This window comes from Myiozetetes cayanensis, unplaced genomic scaffold (assembly GCF_022539395.1).
Source record: "Myiozetetes cayanensis isolate MyiCay16 unplaced genomic scaffold, myiCay2020 scf5-8, whole genome shotgun sequence".
NCBI lineage: Eukaryota > Metazoa > Chordata > Aves > Passeriformes > Tyrannidae > Myiozetetes > Myiozetetes cayanensis.
In genome coordinates, this window is record NW_026087742.1 from 103032364 (window position 1) to 103051384 (window position 19021).

A 19021-nucleotide genomic window follows, 5' to 3' on the forward strand; every position below is an offset into this window, starting at 1 on the left:
TTCTTTGGCAGGAACTTGGTTGTCCTGGTCTGCAGTATAAGTGCTCTTATGTATTGTATAATCAAAAATGAAGATACTTTATGTGTTTCTTTTATGCCACAAAGAAATGTGTTTAATTTACAGAGCTATGGTTCTATTAATGAAAGACAGAATTTATGTCTGTCATATATAATATTCTGTACAAAATAATGGAATCATCGTAATTGTCCTACAGAGGTTACAAATGGAAAGTGGAATTCAAATATGATGGGCAAAGGAATTGTTTTTCCTTTTCCTCCAAAATTAAAGCAACGCTGGCAGCAGAATGGGTTTGGAACCAAAAGGGTAGGAGAAAATAGGAGTAGGTCTATTAATTGTACTGCTGCACTGAACTGAGTAATTAATGCTTGTGAAAATATCACAGTCAATTAATATATTTATATAAATAAAACTGAAATAAATATACTAATTTCCCACCTTCTGTGACTTAGTCCAGTTCTATTGCTAAAAAGAAAAAACCAGAAAAATTAATGTGGGATTAGTTTTAACTGAAAAGTTAATTCCAGTGAAAGTATCATCTCTGTGACTGAGTCTTTGTATTCCAGAGAGCCAGAAGTGAAAGGGATTCAGGACAGGAAAGAGTGGCACTGATGTCCACTGTTGCTTTTTCTGGCTCTTCTGTCCATGGTAGTCCTACTAAACTTTTAGGTGTTTGTATCTTTATGCTTAGTAATAATAATATTGTCTTGCTAGATAGTAGCTATTATGACTGAACATATAATCCAGTGAACAGTTTGCTTAGGAATTGCTGTGTCCCTTTTCCTCTCTGTTTCCTAGGATTATAATGCATTATATGGTATTTTGAGTGTATTAGGTAGTATTTTCTTGTCAGTAAGTTTTCTCTGAGTGAGGCTTTGGTTTCAAAACATGATTCAGGGGAGGAGATAACTAGTGTATCACATAACTCTTCTGCCCTTTCCCACATCATGTGTCCCCAGAAATTTTGTTGTGCAGGTTCCAGCACTTGCTGGGTCTCTCCATGCAGCAGTGAGTGATTCAGCTCACTGATCTGGTGGAAAATTGGCTGGGGAAAAACTTGGTTAGATTTCTGCTGTGGTAGTGAATTTCACAGAAAGCAGTCTCAGAGAAATATGTGGCAAGGAGCTGAGGCAGCCTTTGGAGGCTGTGGGTGCAAGCAGCATGAGCAGAAGTATGGACAGAGATGAGAGGAAGAGGGAAAAGTGAGGACTAGGACATTTTTTCATTTGGCAGCACAAGGCTTTTAAATAGACTCAGCTGCTTTTGAAACTACAATGTGTATTTATTTTTTTTTTTCCCCTGGCCTCAAGCTATTACAAGAATGGAATGAGAGCTGTATTTTCTGTCTTCATAATCAATTATTTTAGAGCATTCAAAACAATTATTTTAATACAGAGGGGACAGTTATGGTGCAGTGTGAGGTGGTGGTATGTGAATTATTATTAAATGAAACACTAGCTCCTGAAAAGTCTACACAGCTTCTATTATTCTATTATTGTGACATGCAAATAAAAGAGGACAATTAAAGACAAGGTTTAAAAATAAATCGTTTAATGATTATCTATATTCTGGAGTATGGATTACAGACAGTTCACTGCAGATCAAGTACTGTTAAAAAATGCCATTTCAGGCCAAGTGTTCATGTTTGAATTGCCACTTCACTTTTGATTGTAGTTGACAATGTGCAAATCCCTGAGATTACACGTGGCCCCACAAAGGAAATACTATACATCATTAAGGTGAACCCAGTGTATCTCTTACTCAAGTCATTGGGTCACTTCTTACTGACATCTGTAGGACTGGGCTTTAGCCCTGTGTCAGAACTTTTCTGTGTTTTGCCAAGATCATAACTCCATTTTCCTAGTTTTTCTATACATAAATCCTAGTTAGATGCAGTGATATTTATGCAGCAGTTTTACCAGATGGCTCTTGAATCATCCGTTTTCAATGAAAAATGAAAAGACCAGACTCGTACATAAAGGCTGAATTAATCTTTGTAATTAAATGGAACATTACTTTGCCTTGAATGATTTTAGCTTTCAGAATGTATTTCATGCTAATTTTTCAGTGAACTGTAATTGTATTAATTTTTTATGTATTTAGAAGCTTGAAAATGGTCTTCACAAAGTTATTTTGAGTCAAGTTGATATACAGAAAATCTGTGTTATACTCATAAAACTTTGTCAGTGGTGAGATATATGCTTTGTTTTATTTTTTTCTTTACAGTAAGTACAATATATCAGTACTTAGTGTTGCTAGCATATAAAATATCCAGATCATACTCTGAGTGGCAAAAAAGGCTCTCAGATGACTCACACACTTGGTTGTCAAGTGAGAATTTGAATAGACTGGAAACTAGGATGCTTTGGAGTATTGAAATACCTGTGCATTCCCACGATGGCAAGTTGTTAAGTCAAGAGTGAAAGGTCTTTTATTATATTGTCTCTGTAGTAAACTGACTAGCAGTGCTCTCATTGTGACAGAAAGACACACTGATGATAAAATCTCAGCTGTGTTGAAGTCAGTGGGGAAACTTCCATGCTTAATGAGAGGTGGAGGGAGTAGTCCCACTCTGGGTCCTCTGCCTCAGAGCCTTCTCTCTCTGGCTGCTGGGGTGGAAAAGAGTTATCATGACTTACTCTAAAGTGAGATGCTTCTCTGTGTGACCCCCTGTGAGAGTCTCTTGCTGTCAGTGACAGAAGAAGAGTCCTGCAGTGATGAGTTTTCTTAATTTACTCAACAGCCCAAGGTAGCCTGAGTGCTTAACAATAGCTGGGGGAAGTACCCTATCACCCTTTTTCTTCCTGTACACATGGCTATTTAATATGCAAGTTAGAAAAAGGAATTAAATGAGCCTTTAAGCCATAAAATTGTGCATGGTGTGTTTATGGTGGATTCATGTGCAATTGCCACATGGCTGGTTCCTGTACATTTGTCACATTTCATTTGAGTTCTCTGTATGCATATGTATGCCTCCTGGAATGCTGGTCCCTCCAACATACTTTTAGTCTTATCAAGGAGAAAATGCTGACATCATTATCAAAGAGCAAGCCACTTGTAGAAGAGATTTCCACTTTATTGTGCTGTATAAATAAGGAGTCTTCAAACTGCTGTTAAATATTACACAAGTGAACAGAAAAGATAGGCCCAGAAACAAGACTTCCAACATGCAAATTCAGAAACCTGCTCTCAGTATGATACTTCCTACCTTGTCAGTTGTGTAAACAAATTGGGCTGTGTGCGGGGCTCAGCTGAGCAGGTTTGCACCTGATGCAAAGCCCCTAGGAGAAATCCCAGCTGGAGGGATTAACAAGGACTTCAGAGGACTTCCTGTGTCCTCTCCTGGGTTTTGCTTTGGCCATAAGAAACGTTTTCCCCAGCCAAGAGCCACAGGTCCTTCACTGTCAGCATCAACTTTGTCTTATTTGCTCAGATCTCTAAACCACACATATTGCTGTAAGAACTTTTAAATAACAAATGCAGTAAAATAAATGTTTTCCCCTCTCTATCTATCTATCTATCTATCTATTTACCATCCTACATATTACAGACAGCTTTAGACATTGATAAAGCATCAAAGTACAAAAAGCAGTATTACCATTTGAGTTTACTTTCAAAAATCTCTCCAGGACAAACTCTGTTATTCACTAGGGTTTTATATAGCCTTTATAAAAAAATACCTCATGTAAAGTGGTGCCCAACTATTTTATTCTCATGTTTAGAAATCTCAGTCTCATGTCACAAAGCAAAAGTATGTGCCACCTGACAAGTGTGCCCAGCTCTCCTGAGGTAGTCTGGCTGAAGAACTCATCCCATCTTCCTTTCCTAATGCAGCAGGGCCATGAAAAGAGTAAAGAGTTTAAGCGTCAATAAAATAAAATTTTAAAAAGTGTTAATTATGTTGTTATTTGTGAGATTATGTGATTATATTTGATCTTTAGTTCAACCTATGTCAGACCAGCTATTAAGGAGCTTGGAGGCATCATCTTCACCCTTAGAGATGCTTGGTTAAAGAGTGAGGTCTAAAAGAGCCAACACTTGGCAGTCCCAAGCTGCTGCCCTCAGGGAGCTGCTGTGGAAGAAGAGAGTGAGATGGATGTGGCAGATATTCCACAAAGATCCCAAAATGTCCATGCAGAGGAGATGGACATTATTTTGGTAACAACCAGACAATTAACACCATGTGTTTAAGGGCAGAGCCCATCTCAGCAAAGAAGCACTGCCAGATCTAAGCTGGCTTTATACTCCTTTGCGTTTACAGCCAGCGAGGCATGAATTTATTTGCTTCTATTTGGAAGACAGTATACAATTTAAGAGCGCTTTTAAAGGATGTATTCTAGCTCTAAACAAAAAATGTTCTTTAATATGCCAAAACAGGAGCAAAAATTTTTGATCGACATTGAACTGACTAAATCATTAGGAAAATGACGCTGTACACCGTTAATCCTTATATTTGATTTAAAACCACTGTTTATTTTTTTAAATGTTGCACTATAAGTTATTTTTAAAGGGTTTATTCTTCATCATATAAGTCAAATTTTAAATTAAATCTGTTTAATTCAAATCCTAAGGTGTTGAATTAAGTAGATTCAACACAAAGTTTACTGTGATTCAGATGGGTACTCTGGAACTCATGCAGAACATCTGAGATTCACCAAACTTATTTAAGCAGCTGACTTAGCAGAAATTAAAACTGATGAGTTTTGCTCTTTCCCTTTTTTAAGGCTGTTTTTAACTAGGATTTAAACATGGGAGATGGTAAAGGGAATTTTGCGGTTCCTTGCAAGCTTCAGTCAGTTGGACCTGACACCACCACCAGGAAAAATATTAGACACTCCTGATTACGTACAAACTTGCAGATGAATAGTGCTCCCTCCCCAGCTTTTTATTCTCCCTCCTCCCCACAGCATTTAAAATATCTTGAAAGACTGCTAAACCTTCTGGAAAACTGAGGAAACATTCTGTTGAGAGGTTATTTGACTCATTTCATATTTCCCATTCAGCATTTTTCTTCCATTGCTTTTTTTATCACTAGAGCAATTTGCATGACAATGGGATCTTTCCTGCTTAAGAGATCATCTGCTCCTGCTGCTAATTTCCTACCTGAAGTTGTTATCTTCTGTTTGTGACATCTTAATTATCTCAATCACAATTAATTGTGATGTCACGAATGGAGGATTATGACTTTGGATTGGAAATGAGATTGAGAAACTGAAGGAGTTTGAAGAAGCAAAGAGGCCTTTCTTCTTGAAAAATAAGAGGAGACAGAATTATTTTGGTTAAATGGAGAGAGTCCTCCGTCAGCTTCCTTCTTACAGTAGTGGAATAGCCATTTCTAAATCTGGCTGTCATAGGAGGTCATGTTGTATTGAGATACTGTGGAGGGGCAGAAGGGAGAAAGGATATAACTGTGCAGGAAGCGGAATCTTCCCTTGAGTAGTCACCCCCTGAAGAGGGGAATTGAAGTTGGTGGACCCCAGAGAGGTCTGGGCTCTGCTCACAAGAACAGAATGCAGGGTTGGTGCATCTGCAGTTAGTTTAGAGGCAAATTAATTTACCACATTTCATGTCTTGCAATATTCTTCTGAGTTTGAAGAACAAATTTCCAGAAGAGCACTTTTTGAGGGGTGGAGGAAATTCCAAATACTTATGGGGAAAATACATTCAGCATCCTGAAAACATACAAAGTGAAAGCTTAGTGCTACCCTAGTCCATCATGCCTTTAATTTATTTTACAGATTGTCACAGTTCACATCTCGGTTTGTAGTCTTATCTTTTTGTATCCTTTTGCTTTTTTCCTAGAAACTTCTGTTTCCACAGAGATTCTGGGTGTAAGGGTGGCCTGCTGGTATTTTTATGAGAAGAATACTCAGGCTGTTTATACACTCACACCATGATTTACAAAGTGGGAGCACTCATCTGCAGCTACTATCACTGGAGTGTTTTACACAGATTGAACATAAATACTGGGACCAAGTCATGATTAAAAGAGGAAAACAAAGCAAATTTAATGAAAAGTGAAGTGCCTTATTTTAACACCCTTACTAATGTTAGGGAAAGGACAAAGACTGTAGAGTAAACGGGCAAAACTGGAGAACACAACAAAAATTAGTCCTGTAGTTTTAGGAAAGCACATTGTCCTTCAGAAGAGTGTGTGCCCACCCTCAGATGCAAATAGAAGTGGCCCTCAGTGGAAATACACCAGTCTGCACTTGCTGGGACCGAGGTTCATTCACATCTGTGTGTCAAATCTGTCTTAACAGTTGAATGTGTACCAGCTACTGTGCCGTAGCAGAACAGGATGTTTCCTGTTGTCCTTTGGAAAACATTGTAAAAACAGGCATTTGACCACCTGATTAACACAAGAACTGGTAGGGAAAATCAGCTGTTAGGATTTTGCACTCAGACACATTGCTCTAACTACGCAAAAGCTCTGCAGGCAACAACAGACCCACTGTGATAATCTGACAACAGAATCTGGACCCTCTGCATTGTGATGCTGAGCTCATTTGTGGCACCAAGTTTACCTTGTAGGCAAGTTGGTTTGAAGATAAATTAGGATGCCTCCAGGGAAGTATAATAATGCAAAATGGAAACAGAGCAGGGAAAAAAAAAGCAGTATGTTGATAAGTGGTTTTATCTGTCAACACTTTTTTTCTCATTTTCTTTTTCAAAGGCAAAAGCAGTTATGGCAAAAGTTGGTTACCCTCAGTTTATAATGAATGACACATATATTAATGAAGACATCAAAACAGTAAGTGTCAGACTTGCAGCTTTCTTCATTTACATATTGCAGCTATTCTTTGCTCTGTTTCACTGCTGTCTAAAATCAAAGCCTGTCTTTTGTTTGGCATGCACCTGGAGTTTTGCATGCCTGGTTATTTTTATTTTATTTTTTAATTAAATGTGCTAGCTCTCATGTCTAAATTGTCAATGTTTGCGTGCCTAAATGAGATCATGACACTTGCAGGGAGTAAAAGAACTTTCCTGATAATAAGCATTTTAAAGGTTAAACATACACTGTAATAAATTTTGCATTTAGTTATAAAATTGAAACAAACCAAAAGAATTTATCCTCAAAATAATGGTCTTCAAAAACACAATAAGCATTTTACTTCAGAATATCGCAATTTATGATGCCCTATGTAGGCTCTCCAGGCTATGAATTTTATTTATGATTCTTGCTTATAATGGTGTCAAGATGGCCTAATCAGTGTATGGGCCTATTGTGCTGGCTGCTGGGCAAAGATACTGTGGGGGAGTCTCCTTCCTGACCCAGTAACTGTTCAGCCCAACTAAGGCAGGAAGGCAAATTGTTATTGTTGTTGTTGTTATTATTATTAACAACAACAACAATACATATTACCATTTTCCAACTGTGGAATGCATGTGATGAATTATATTTCTGAAAGTCAGAGGCAAAGTAGAACCATAAATTCAATCCTGAACCAGTAAAATACAAGAGGCATAGTCATCTTTGCCGGAACACATGAACAAGCACTAAACAGAGACCTAATTTATCGAGAAAATGTGAAGAACCAACTCTGCCAGCCTAGTCCTTGCTTGTGGGAAGTGCAGGGTGGGATGTTGCTGTGAAGGCAGTGTAATGAGACAGACTATTTGCCCAGATAAGTGGCAATGTCTAGTAAAAAATATTTGTTAATCATGGTTGCAGAAACACAGTTTACATCTGAAATGCAACTTCCTCTCAAATCCTAGGATTGTTTTAAGCTGATGACAGGGATATCATCTGGATTTATGAACTATTAATATTCTTTTTTCTTGCATGGTTATTTGTATGTGTATGTGTAATTGCTATTGGATTTGGAAACTTATGGAAGCATGGAGCCCTATGGCTGTATATATTTAATGTGAGAAACAGTAAGAAAGCTGTGGAAAACCCCTCAGGAGTCACAGAGTATGAAGTATTTGATATAAAATGTAAAGCAAACTGAGAAAGGGGACTTTGTGACGTTGATAGAAGTTGTTTTAAAATGCACTTCTAAAAATAAAAGTAAGCCTACTGCCTCCTGGAAAAGAGAAGTTCCTCCTGCAATCCATTGTTGGGTGCTTATGATTCCTTCAGCACCTCTTTGCACAGGGAAGAGTATTTCCAGCATTCCAGACCCTTGTGTACATCCGTTCCACTGCTGCATTTTAACTAAGATCATAAAATATTTATTCTTCCTACCAAAATGTTAAAATTCTAATTGCTTTCATAATTGCTAAAGAACTAGGTGATTATCTTGTAAAAAATAGAAGTTATGCTTTTTATATCAGCTTCTGTTTCTTTGGACATGCTTTTAAAATGTCTGTGCTTTATCCATACAGCTGAAGTTCTCAGAAAGCGACTATTTTGGCAATGTGTTGCAAACTCGCAAATACGCAGCCCAGTCTGATTTCTACTGGCTTAGAAAAGAAGTTCCAAAAACAGAGTGAGTAGACAAAAGGCAAATTTACATACTCTTCTGACAATGTTTTAATTTGTATTATCTAATTTATACAAGTACTATTATATATTAATTTTAATAGAATTATATACATGGCAACATATTGTGATACAAAAAGCCTATGGGCAAACCCCCCTGTTATTCAGAAACTCCTGTGGACATTTTTTTTTTTTTTAATTCTAGGTATCCCTGTTCGAATGCACAGTAGTCACATTCTTGCAGCTTAAACTTAATCTAATGAGAAAAGGGGTAATTGAATTGCAATTAAAAATGGATTATGTCTCTTGGTCACAGTTAGAGTTTGAAATGGTACAGCAGGGATTTATGAAATAAATTTTGTAAGAATGTTATTATAAGAATGTTATTATTAGTAATAAAAATCAGCATTGTTAGTTACCTGCTGTTGATAGCAATGGTACAGAATGAAGCATAATTTAATTTACATATATTATTTTTATTTATTTGTAAACATGAGAGTGCAGATTGTGTCACAAACTGTCATAAAAGACATGAGAAAATCAGTCTCTTTTTTTACTCGTTGGTAATCAAATCCTTAAAATGCAAATTAAAACCTAAGCAGAACCTAATTAGTATAATCATGATACTTAAAAATGACTCCTTCTACACACAGACTTTGAAATTGGTGCTGCTGCTGAGCTCCTCTGCTGGTATTTCCTTAGGACTCCAGAAAATCCTACTGAAACTGAGCCATACCTTGTTCTGGAGGTAGCTCCATGTTACCCACGAGGAAGGTAGAGGATATTAGCAGGACATCCCAGCTAGAGTGTTGTAATTTGGTCCCATATATTCAAGGGACTATTTATACCTTAATTTTAATTTTTAATTTTACCTTCTCATCACAGCTTTCTCTGACATTGAACTGGTTAATCCCAGCGGATCATTTTAGAGATTTTCCTGGATGTCAGGACTAGAACATGATAATATATTCTCTTCAGAGTAACAGTTCCATGAGAGCAGTGAAATAACACCTGTCTGTCTATGGCAATTATGATCAGCAACCTCTTCCTCGTGATCAGCATTGGGGCAGCATTATTGCAGACTATGTAGATTACTGACATGGTGGGAAACCCCCCCTGTAAGGAAATTAACTGGTAGGTAGTCCCTGACTCAAGGACTGCAGTATGAGAACTGTAGCATGGGTATGCTTAAAAAGTGAAGGTTTTATCCCATTGCCCACTACCAAGATGGAACACTTTCTCATGCTTGTCTTTACCATCCTATTTCCAGGATTTTTTTGTCATCCCTCAGGGCACATTCTGGCCTTGGGGGGTGGCAGTTTGATTTTTGGTTTCTTTCCTTTGTTAGCACACCTGTATGCTCTGCCTTCTGCAGGACTGGAGGTAATTCCACCTGAGCCCTGGTGGGAAGGAATAATTAGGGTTCCTGCTGGGAGGTTATTCTGTCTCTGCAACTGCTCAGTGATAGAGAAGTGCCCTGAAAGTGGTGCCAGTCTGTCTGCTGAGTGGTACCGAGACACAGAGAGACACGGCTGCCTCCAGTACATTTTTTAAAATCTGTTAAAATAAACCAGTGACTCCCACTCACCAGTCTGAGGCATGGCCTCAAAAATATGATCCACTTTTTAGCCACTTGCCACTTTTAAACTATCATGCTTTCTGTTGCTTTTACATATCTTATTTTCTTTCTGTGTCTCCCTCTCTTTCTTTCTTTCTCTCTTTCTCTTTTTTTTTTTTTGTTTTTGTTTTTCTAAACTTTTACATTTAATAGAACACCACAGATCTTTTGGTGAAGCTTGGTGCTGTGTTAATAGATAATTACCCTTGGGATTTTCTTTCTGTTTAGTTCATTTCTTCTTTTCCCTACTTTAGTAGCTTTTAGTATAGCATTTATATTTAGAGATAGATATTGAAATATTGTCAAAGTTGTGGACTGAAAAAGATAAATAAGAAAATGAGTGTTTAAGGAAATAAGTTACCAGCTAGTAAAGTAATTACACCCCAAAAGTAAAACACAATATTCTTTTAGCAGATGGTCCCTGTTTCTCAACAATATTAATTTAAACTGCAACGACTTTCCTCAGCACAGTCAACTAATGGAAAATCAAAACGATGGTTCACACAAAACACCAGGGAAACTCCATGAGGGGATAGACAGGGGAGCTCGGGGATGCAAGAAAAAGGAGTTTGATAAAGCAAGGGAGAATATGGATATCAAAATAGAAATGAATTATTTTGGAAATTCAACAGGTTTTTAATCTAAAAAGAGAAAAAAACCCTCAAGCTAGCAGGAGTAATTATCAAAATTCTTTGTTTTCTGTTCTGCTCCCTCCATCCCTAGCAGTTATCTGCCTGACAGGAACAAGGAGCATGTATAAAGTCAGATGAGGCATTGCTCAGGGTGTGGGTGTGGGTGTGGGACCTACTGGTACCAAACAGCTGTGACAAGGTGTTGGGGTGCTGGAGTTGCCTGTTCTCCGTATCCCGGGAGCCAGTTCCCCTTGGGCACCACGGCTGCGGGAGGTGTAACTTGCTGTCCTCAACACACCCGCTTTGGATGCCAGCTGCCATCGTCACAGCTGGCTGGGGACGTGGCTGTCATCTTCACAGCTGGCTCTACTGAACAAGAAAAAGAGTGCTCAGGTATCAGCAGAGAGATGAACAAAAGGGATTTGTGCAGGTGCTGAGGAATACACAAAACAGCACAGGTTACACTGAAAGGAGTGGATGGAGGAGGTGAAGCTGGAAGGGGGCAGTGTGGGAGGATGAACACCAGGTGTGAAGACAATTATTATAACCCAGGTGAGACACAGCTAGAGTAGGGGGAAGTGATCGCCATGTGGAAGGGAGAAATAAAGGAGAGTCATTTTTAGTTGCATTTGCTTATCCATCCATGGAGCCATACACATTCATACATATATGTGTATGTATATACAAGCACACACCTGATGCACCTTTTTATCAGTGATTGATATCATACATACGTTAACACTGATATCATACTTGTAAATAACAAGGCATCAGAGGACTTCTTGGTCATACCACTTCATTATTATTCGTCTCTCTCCTTCGAAGTCAGGACATAATCTAAGATTTTTAGACCTGGACAAATCATTCATTTTTCACTCAGCTTTCAGTGCTGGGGATGTAGACATCTGATATCCCTGTCAGAGGATGTAAAGAAGTTGTGCTATGAGAGGGTTCCTGGGTCTTCTCCAGGACCTATTCCTGTTTTTCTTGACCACACACTGTTGTTGGTAAGCCCTGGCTCTTGATTTGACACAAAGGAGGGCAGCTCTGAGAGGGGCTGGGTTGGATGCTATTAAGGACACTGTAAAAGCTCCTTCTGCAAAAAAGGGAAAAGCAGCTGTGAAAAACACCTGGCAGGGTGTTGAAGAGACACTGCTGGAGAGCTCAGAAATCCTGTGGGTGGGACCTGCCCTGGAGAGGAGAGGCTGGAGTCTTTCCTGGAGCCGTGTCCTGATCTTTGAACCTTATTTTAAGCAGTGAAGTGGCACTGAAGGCTGACCCCAGCTTTACTATCCCAGTATCTTGCCCAGCCCTAAGGGAGACTGGGCATCCCAGGCAGCCTGGCCTGGGATGCTAATCTTCTGTTTCTACACTAGAAAATGTATAAAACAGATGAACAATGAGAATAGGAAATACACTTTTGAAAGTCACCTTGAAGGTTGCCTCCCATTTAGAAGTTTTTTTTAATAGTACTTTCTTGGGAAAACATTTTCCAGCATCCAGCAACTTTGTACAGCTTTTCACTTCTAACCAGCTGAAGCGTGTTGTACATTCACAGGTTCATTTTCTTATGATTTAAAAAAAAAATTTCTTACTTCAGATGTTGAACAGCAAACTGAGTGATTGCTTATAACTCAAAAAGTCGAGAAAACAAATTGCAACCTACCTTTGTGCTTTACAGAAAATTAAATAAATTAATAAGCTTTTCCCTGTAATGTAAATGTTCCCAGTCGCCTCTCTTCATGACTACCACTCTATAGTCTTAATTCAGAAAGGAAGATATCATGAAGAAAATTGTAGCCTAAAGAAACCCAAACTAAGGGAGTATCTGCCTCACTTACTATCTCACTGTAGGTTTCAGATTATATTTCTACAAGAGAAGTCTCAAACTTGTTGAGTCGGCAGCATCAGGTTTTGACTGCTACAGTAGTTGATAGGTAGTGCTACAGGACATCATTCAAAGCTGTTCCTTTTTCACATGCTTATATCAAACCAAACCAACAAACAATTCTAGACTTTTTTATTTGTTTACTTTGTAATTAATAAGAGCTTGGAATGTGTTATGCTTGTCTCTTTTTCCTATCCTTCTGTTAGTAGATAAATTGCACTGAAATTCTAATTGGACCTAGAGCAAATGCCCAGGCAACCTGACTCCAAACAGGAATGAGAGAGTTATTTCTAAAATTGCTTCACCTGAAAATTTAACAGCAACACCTATATATTACATACCTTCATATGGTAATTATGTTATTAGTTAAGGTATGTCACTGAAGGTTCAATTTTTTCAAGGAGCTCACTGAAAGAGGATAACTGATGAGAACTGAAGTTGTTCTGCTAGTCTGAATGGAAGCATTCTTGGTTATTTCTACTCTTTTGTGGAAAATACTTCCTAAATCTTTTTGAGAGTGGCTCAGAATAGTACAACAAAATGCTGGAATGGAAATATGTTCCTTTCCAAGTGTCAAATATGAAATTCAGCTGAATACTCTGTAACTAGAGAACTCTTATTCTTTCTGACTTCTGAGTATGTTTCCTAAGTCTCCTTTTCCTAGCTGCTTAAAAAGACAAGAACTTCATACTGGGTCATTTTTAAAGCCTTGTTATGAAAGAGCAATTTAGGAAGAACTTAGTTCAGTTTTACAGTGAGAAAATCAAGGCTGCTCTTGGTCTTTGGCTCATACTGAGCTCAGGAAACAGGATGGGCTCTGTTATTGTGGTGGTAGATCATGAAGAAAGAAGCCATCTCAGGATGGGGATGCTGTGATATGTCTTAGTAGTCTACAAGTTCCAAGTCTGTGAATTCACAGCGTGATGTCCTCCCTCAGTAACTGTGGACCAAATGTCAACAGCATTCACTGTTGCTCTTGGGCAAATTGAGGTGTTCCTCTGGTGACAAGTACATGTGTCACTAGCTCCTCACTCAATAAAAATGGGTGCAAACTTGTCCTGTTAGATAGGAGTCACTTGTCAATGAAGAGCTCTTTGACCACTCCTTGTGGTGGTTCCTGTCTTCAAGTAGCTATGGTAATCCCCCAGGGCTGCAGCAGCAAAGAGGATGGGGAGAAGAGCAAAGCATATTAGTCTGTTTTGAAGTATCTGTTATCTGTGTCAGGCCCTTGATTCTCTAACCAGAAATGAGATGCTAAGAAGAATTTGCAAAAAGGGAGGATTTGCTGTCCCAGAAGCCTTTTTCATGCTTAAAAGTTGCTGTTGGTGAGAATAGAAAGGCTGTTGTAAGTAGAACAAGCCAACAGGGTGAAGTGGAAGTCAGAACACTGTGTGTCTTTGATCAAACTTACATGTAAATTAAAGTGTTGAGTGTTTTCAAATTGGTTCTTTCCCTGTCAGAAAAGGGGCAGTCCGCCAGACCTACTGCTAAGCCTGGAGAACAGGTCCCAGAGCATATGTGGAAGGCTTGCATCCTTCAAAACAGTTCAGCTAATTGCTGCTGTGAGCAAACACGCAATTGAAATATTTTTGATTAAACCTCCTAATTTTTTTCTTTATCCCCTCACCATACAGATTCTTCTTTCAATTTTCCATTATCTTTGTATATTACCTCTAACATTTAACCTCCTTATTATGGAGAGAACAGAGAACATACCAGAAAACAACCTCCCCTTGCTCCTCCCATTCACAATCTCCTAATACAAAAACCAGGGAGAGTTATCTGTCGCAATTAGAGTCTATAATGTGATGGATGGTTAAGATATGTGCATGACAGCATTGTTGTTGCCTTCATTGATTAGTTTTTCTATTTGATGCATTGTAAAATAAGCTGCTCAGTTTGAAGAATAAGAGAAGCAGTTAAATTTATTGACAAAACACAAAATGCTGCCATTTTAAAACTCTTCCCTTTGTTACATGGTTTACATGAGGACATTAGTTGTCAGAAAAAGAGTCAGGATCTACAGATGACTAAATTATTTAATGGAGCTATTTTAAAACACAGATTGTGTACATGATGGTCACTGATATCACACATTTTCCATGTTCTTATAGATCTTCCTTTGTCTTACATTTTGTTTTACAGCTCCTATCTCTTCTCTTTGAAAGACATTTTCCAAAGCAAGTGTATTGCATTCATGTAACTTTACAAAACTTTTGAGTAATGCATTGCTTAAGACATCAGGATGTTCCTGTTTGGAGATTTATTGGACTCACTTCTAATTTATTATGGATTAACCACCAATTCTCATCATCTTCATTACTTTTATCTCAGTTCTTCCTTACAAAATCATAAGGTGAAATCTTGGGCTTACTGAACTCAGGATTTCGTCTGGGGCAATTTGGATATTGCTGAAGTCAGCTGAGATTTTCCAGGTGAAGGCACTGTCAATATATATGAGCTTAAGCTAAGGAGATTCTTAAATCCTATTTGCCATTCATAGAATCACAGAATATTCTGAGTTGGAAGGGACCCACAAGGATCATCAAAGTCCAATCCTATTCAAATCTAGGTTTTCCTCCAGTATGTATGAGAAATCAAACCATGAGAAGAAATGCTTTGCAATAGGTTTGTTTGTTTAGGAGCACACTGATGGCCATGGTGTGTAAGGTACAGAACACAAAACTGTTCGTTTTGAATTTACATTCCCAGAAAGTACCAGCTCGTGTTGCTGGCATAAACCTAATTGTTCAAGTCGTTGTTCAGCAAAGCCTCTGAAGCCACTACACCGTTTCAAAATGCTCTCTAATTTCAACAGGGAGTTTCTCCACACGTGATTGAAAGCCACCCAAGAGAGTTTTCACAGCTGTTTTCAGTGTGGCAGCCTCTGCTGCATGAACTTCTGTTCATCAGCATGGCAGAACTCTCAAGCACAATGGTCACCTAAAAATTAAACAGATTAGGTAATAGAAAGCTTAAGAATCCCTCCAGTTGAGCATTCATTGACTGTACACACTTAAACTCAGCGAACAGTAGATTTCAATGTGTAGGTAGCATGTGTTGAAATGGAGAAATGCTTAAACTTTAATGTATTCTAGATCCTTAATATTTTTACTTCCTTCTCCTGAGTTCAACTTTTATTTTTACTCCATTTATTTATAGAGATGAGTAACTGTACTGACAGATATATTCTTTTGCTCTTACTACAGGTGGTTTACAAGCCCAACTACTGTAAATGCTTTTTATAGTGCATCTACCAACCAGATCAGTGAGTATCTGACTTAGCCTAATTATATAGTGCCTGTTTGGGAATGTATGTATCAAGCTTCAGATAACAGATGTACCATTTGTGTTGTTTGTGACTGAAAATTAAAAGTTCAAACGTGGTAATTCAGCCGTGAGAGGATAGCTCTGTAAAACTTAGGGCTCCCACAAATTTGAACTCCTGTTGCTTGATGAGTTACCCCATGTCAGCTGAGTTGCAGTGACTATTTGTGTGTGCCCTGTCATTGCAAATGACAGCTTAAATCACTTTTATTAAGGCTTAGTTTTTCTGTCTTCCATTTTCTGTAACAAAAACATGTGTACACATACCTCCATAAATATACAGTGATGGCAATTCTGTCCTCTAGTATTGATAGATATGTAGCAATAAATGACTAAAGGAGACTGTGATATAGACCAGAAAACCTAAGAAGGGGTGTCCAGTGGATTTGTTCAATACCTTCAAGGACAAAGAGTGGTATCTGTAGCTAACTTAAAATTCTTACCTTTATAGTTTGATGAAATTGTTTTGTATGTACATTACTATCTTATTCTAATTTTAGTTACTGGTTGTTTTTAGATAGCATAAATTCTGATGTGGAAACATATAAGGTAAAAGAGTTGAGTTCTTAAAAGTTGTCTATGGATTTGGATGTTCATTTCTGTTTGCTTTAATGGGACTTTGCATTGCAAATTTCTAATGGGCTTTAAAATTCTCTACTAGTATTTCAGTGTACAACAGAGTCGCCTTTACCCTGGCACTTCTCTTTGCTCTTATTAGCTTTGGATGTTGAATCAGCCTTCTTGTTCTTTGCCACCAGGGTCTGGAAGGTGGCTGCCATCATCTCTGTGATCTTGGTCTCCAGAGATAGGAGTATCAAAAATTGCTGAGTGACTCTCCCTTTTTCTCCTGGATCTCTTTTGGTAGCAGAGAGAAGTAGTTTTTGAAAGGCACAAAATTAATGTTTTGGTCTGAAGAAGTTACAGCAGAGGAACGGCAATCTGAGTCTGCTGGTATCTGCTTCTACCAATTTCTGTAAACAGTTTTGCCTTCAAACTACTCACTTAAATTCTTTAGTATCTAAGTGACGTAATTTGCAAAGTATATATAATAGGTAGGTAGCTCTTTTGATTAAAATTAGTTCTAGGTTTAGATAGTTGTGCCTTAATTAGAGGGATGCCATCATTAAGCAGTCACATTTTTGCTAATCATCTGAGGAAGCACTTGAGGCTCCCTGAGCTGGTCACAACTCTGAGGTGCCCATGAAGCATGTCAGCTGCTCTTCCTGAAGAGCTCAGCACCAGACACCACCGATGCTGAAGATGCATCGTGTGAGTGGAGAGAAAGCCCAGTCAGCGTGAAATGAGGACCATGGCTGTTATATCTTCTGTAATATTGTATTCTTTCAAGTTGCAGCAGTGCTCAGCTCCCTCAGCCTTCCTGCCATGGCACATTAGAGAAAACTGTAATGAGAGACTGGGGTCACCGAAAATTCCACACTCACTGTGTCTAACAGTGTCACGAGGCAGAGAGCTTTCAAATGTAACCCCTCACTCATGGGTGTAGAGGCAATTGTATTTTCTGCTGTAACTGCTGGCCTTCTTGTTCTACTGACACATGACCTGGAAGGTAAGACAGTACTACTCACAGTCCTTTTAAAAGTGTTTCAAAGAGGAAAAGGATTAATTTAATTTCTGAACAAAACCCTCTCCTACCAGAGAGAGGTACAAATGTAATCATGCCCTAAAAAGGATGTGCAACAGGAGGGAAGAGTCAAAGAAAGGCACAGCACAGTCTTTCACTGCTGGCCGGTGTGTTTTTGTTGGGGTAGAGGCCCCATGAGATGTGGGAGGAACATTCTCAGGTCTGAAGTTGCTGATAAATATTTGACACATCACTACTGAGTTCCCATTAATGCTGCTGGGAAAGAACTGCTCTGCTGGAGAATGAAGCTTGCAAGCCTATGCGTATTCGTATTGCATGATGTATTTGCTGGGTAAATCTCAGTGGGCAAATCTCACATCCAGCAGTTCCTCCCTTACTGCTTTGCAGCTGTGTTTTCAGTACTAATCCATACAAAGTTCAGAGGGACTGGTCACACGCTACAAAAGCTGTAGCATTTTTAAAGGCCTAGTTGAACAACAGGGAAAAAAAAAGTTCTATTAACCAGAATAAGAATTAAGCACAAGCTCTAACAAGTGAAATTTAAAGTTGTGATGTAGCAAGCCCACAAAGATTTTGAGGACCAACTTTCTAAGAGCATAAGAACCAATAATAGAACCTTCTTTCAAATACACTGAAAGAGGAAAGTATCTAAAGCATAAAAGTAAGATAATTCATTGCATTGGAAGAGTTTGGGAACTTCTAATCCTGGAGCTTTTTTTTACAAGAGGTAAGTCCCAGAAAGTGTTGAAAATCTAGTGTCAATAGAAGACATAGTGTCAATAGAAATTCATACAATGACCTGTGACAAATATAAGGACCAGATAATATTCTCCCAAGTATTTCAAAGGAACCTACTTAGACAAGAAATTGGTGAACAACCATCTTTGATGTACAGCTTATCACTTGTAGTGGCCTCAGCACAGGAAGAATAGGTGTGCCAAGTGTCAAATCCTTCTTTTTTTCAAAAGAGAATTCATGGGGATCTGCATAAAAAGTAATTTTCTAGCCCTATATGAAGGAATCTGGTAGTGACTGCGACATGATTGAATAGACAGAATGAATAAGCTTATGATATAACAGTGAAGAGTGAATGTAATGTATGTGAGTTGCTTTTTGCTTTCTCTTTTACAAAAAAATCATGCTTTCTTAGTCTACTAGAGTTTTTTTGAAATTCAGAAAGCAAGTAAGTATGTTTGATGTACTATATTTATTTCCATAGAACACTTTTGATGAGGTTCTTTCCAAATGTTATTACCTGGATGTTGTCATGGGACAACAGAGAAAGTCCTTTCATACATTAACAGATGGATTTTAGTGTGTTCAAGGCTCATCTATTTTTGCTCTTTGTAAGTGAGTTTACTAAGGGGAATTTGAGAAATAAGAATTTTAAAATACAGAATCGAATTTGATTATCTGATTTGAAACCAGTGTTTCTGCATTAATAGGAAAACACTTGGTTACAAAAGTTGATTCTAAAAATTAAGACCATGTAGTTTGAAAATGGAAA

General features: G+C 38.2%; 1 protein-coding gene and 1 long non-coding RNA gene across 3 annotated transcripts in view; one reads left to right on the top strand and one right to left on the bottom strand.

Moving 5' to 3' along the window:
- Positions 1-19021, top strand: part of PHEX (phosphate regulating endopeptidase X-linked) — a 103749-nt gene that overhangs the window by 58209 nt on the left and 26519 nt on the right. For both annotated transcript variants that reach the window (XM_050332535.1, XM_050332536.1), the window contains 3 exons: positions 6695-6772; positions 8350-8453; positions 15794-15852. In XM_050332535.1, the coding sequence (XP_050188492.1) occupies positions 6695-6772; positions 8350-8453; positions 15794-15852 (241 nt within the window). The remainder of the gene's footprint in view (positions 1-6694; positions 6773-8349; positions 8454-15793; positions 15853-19021) is intronic.
- Positions 1620-19021, bottom strand: part of LOC126648897 (uncharacterized) — a 30895-nt gene continuing 13493 nt past the window's right edge. Inside the window, exon 3 of the long non-coding RNA XR_007630924.1 lies at positions 1620-11065. This is a non-coding gene — a long non-coding RNA (uncharacterized LOC126648897). The remainder of the gene's footprint in view (positions 11066-19021) is intronic.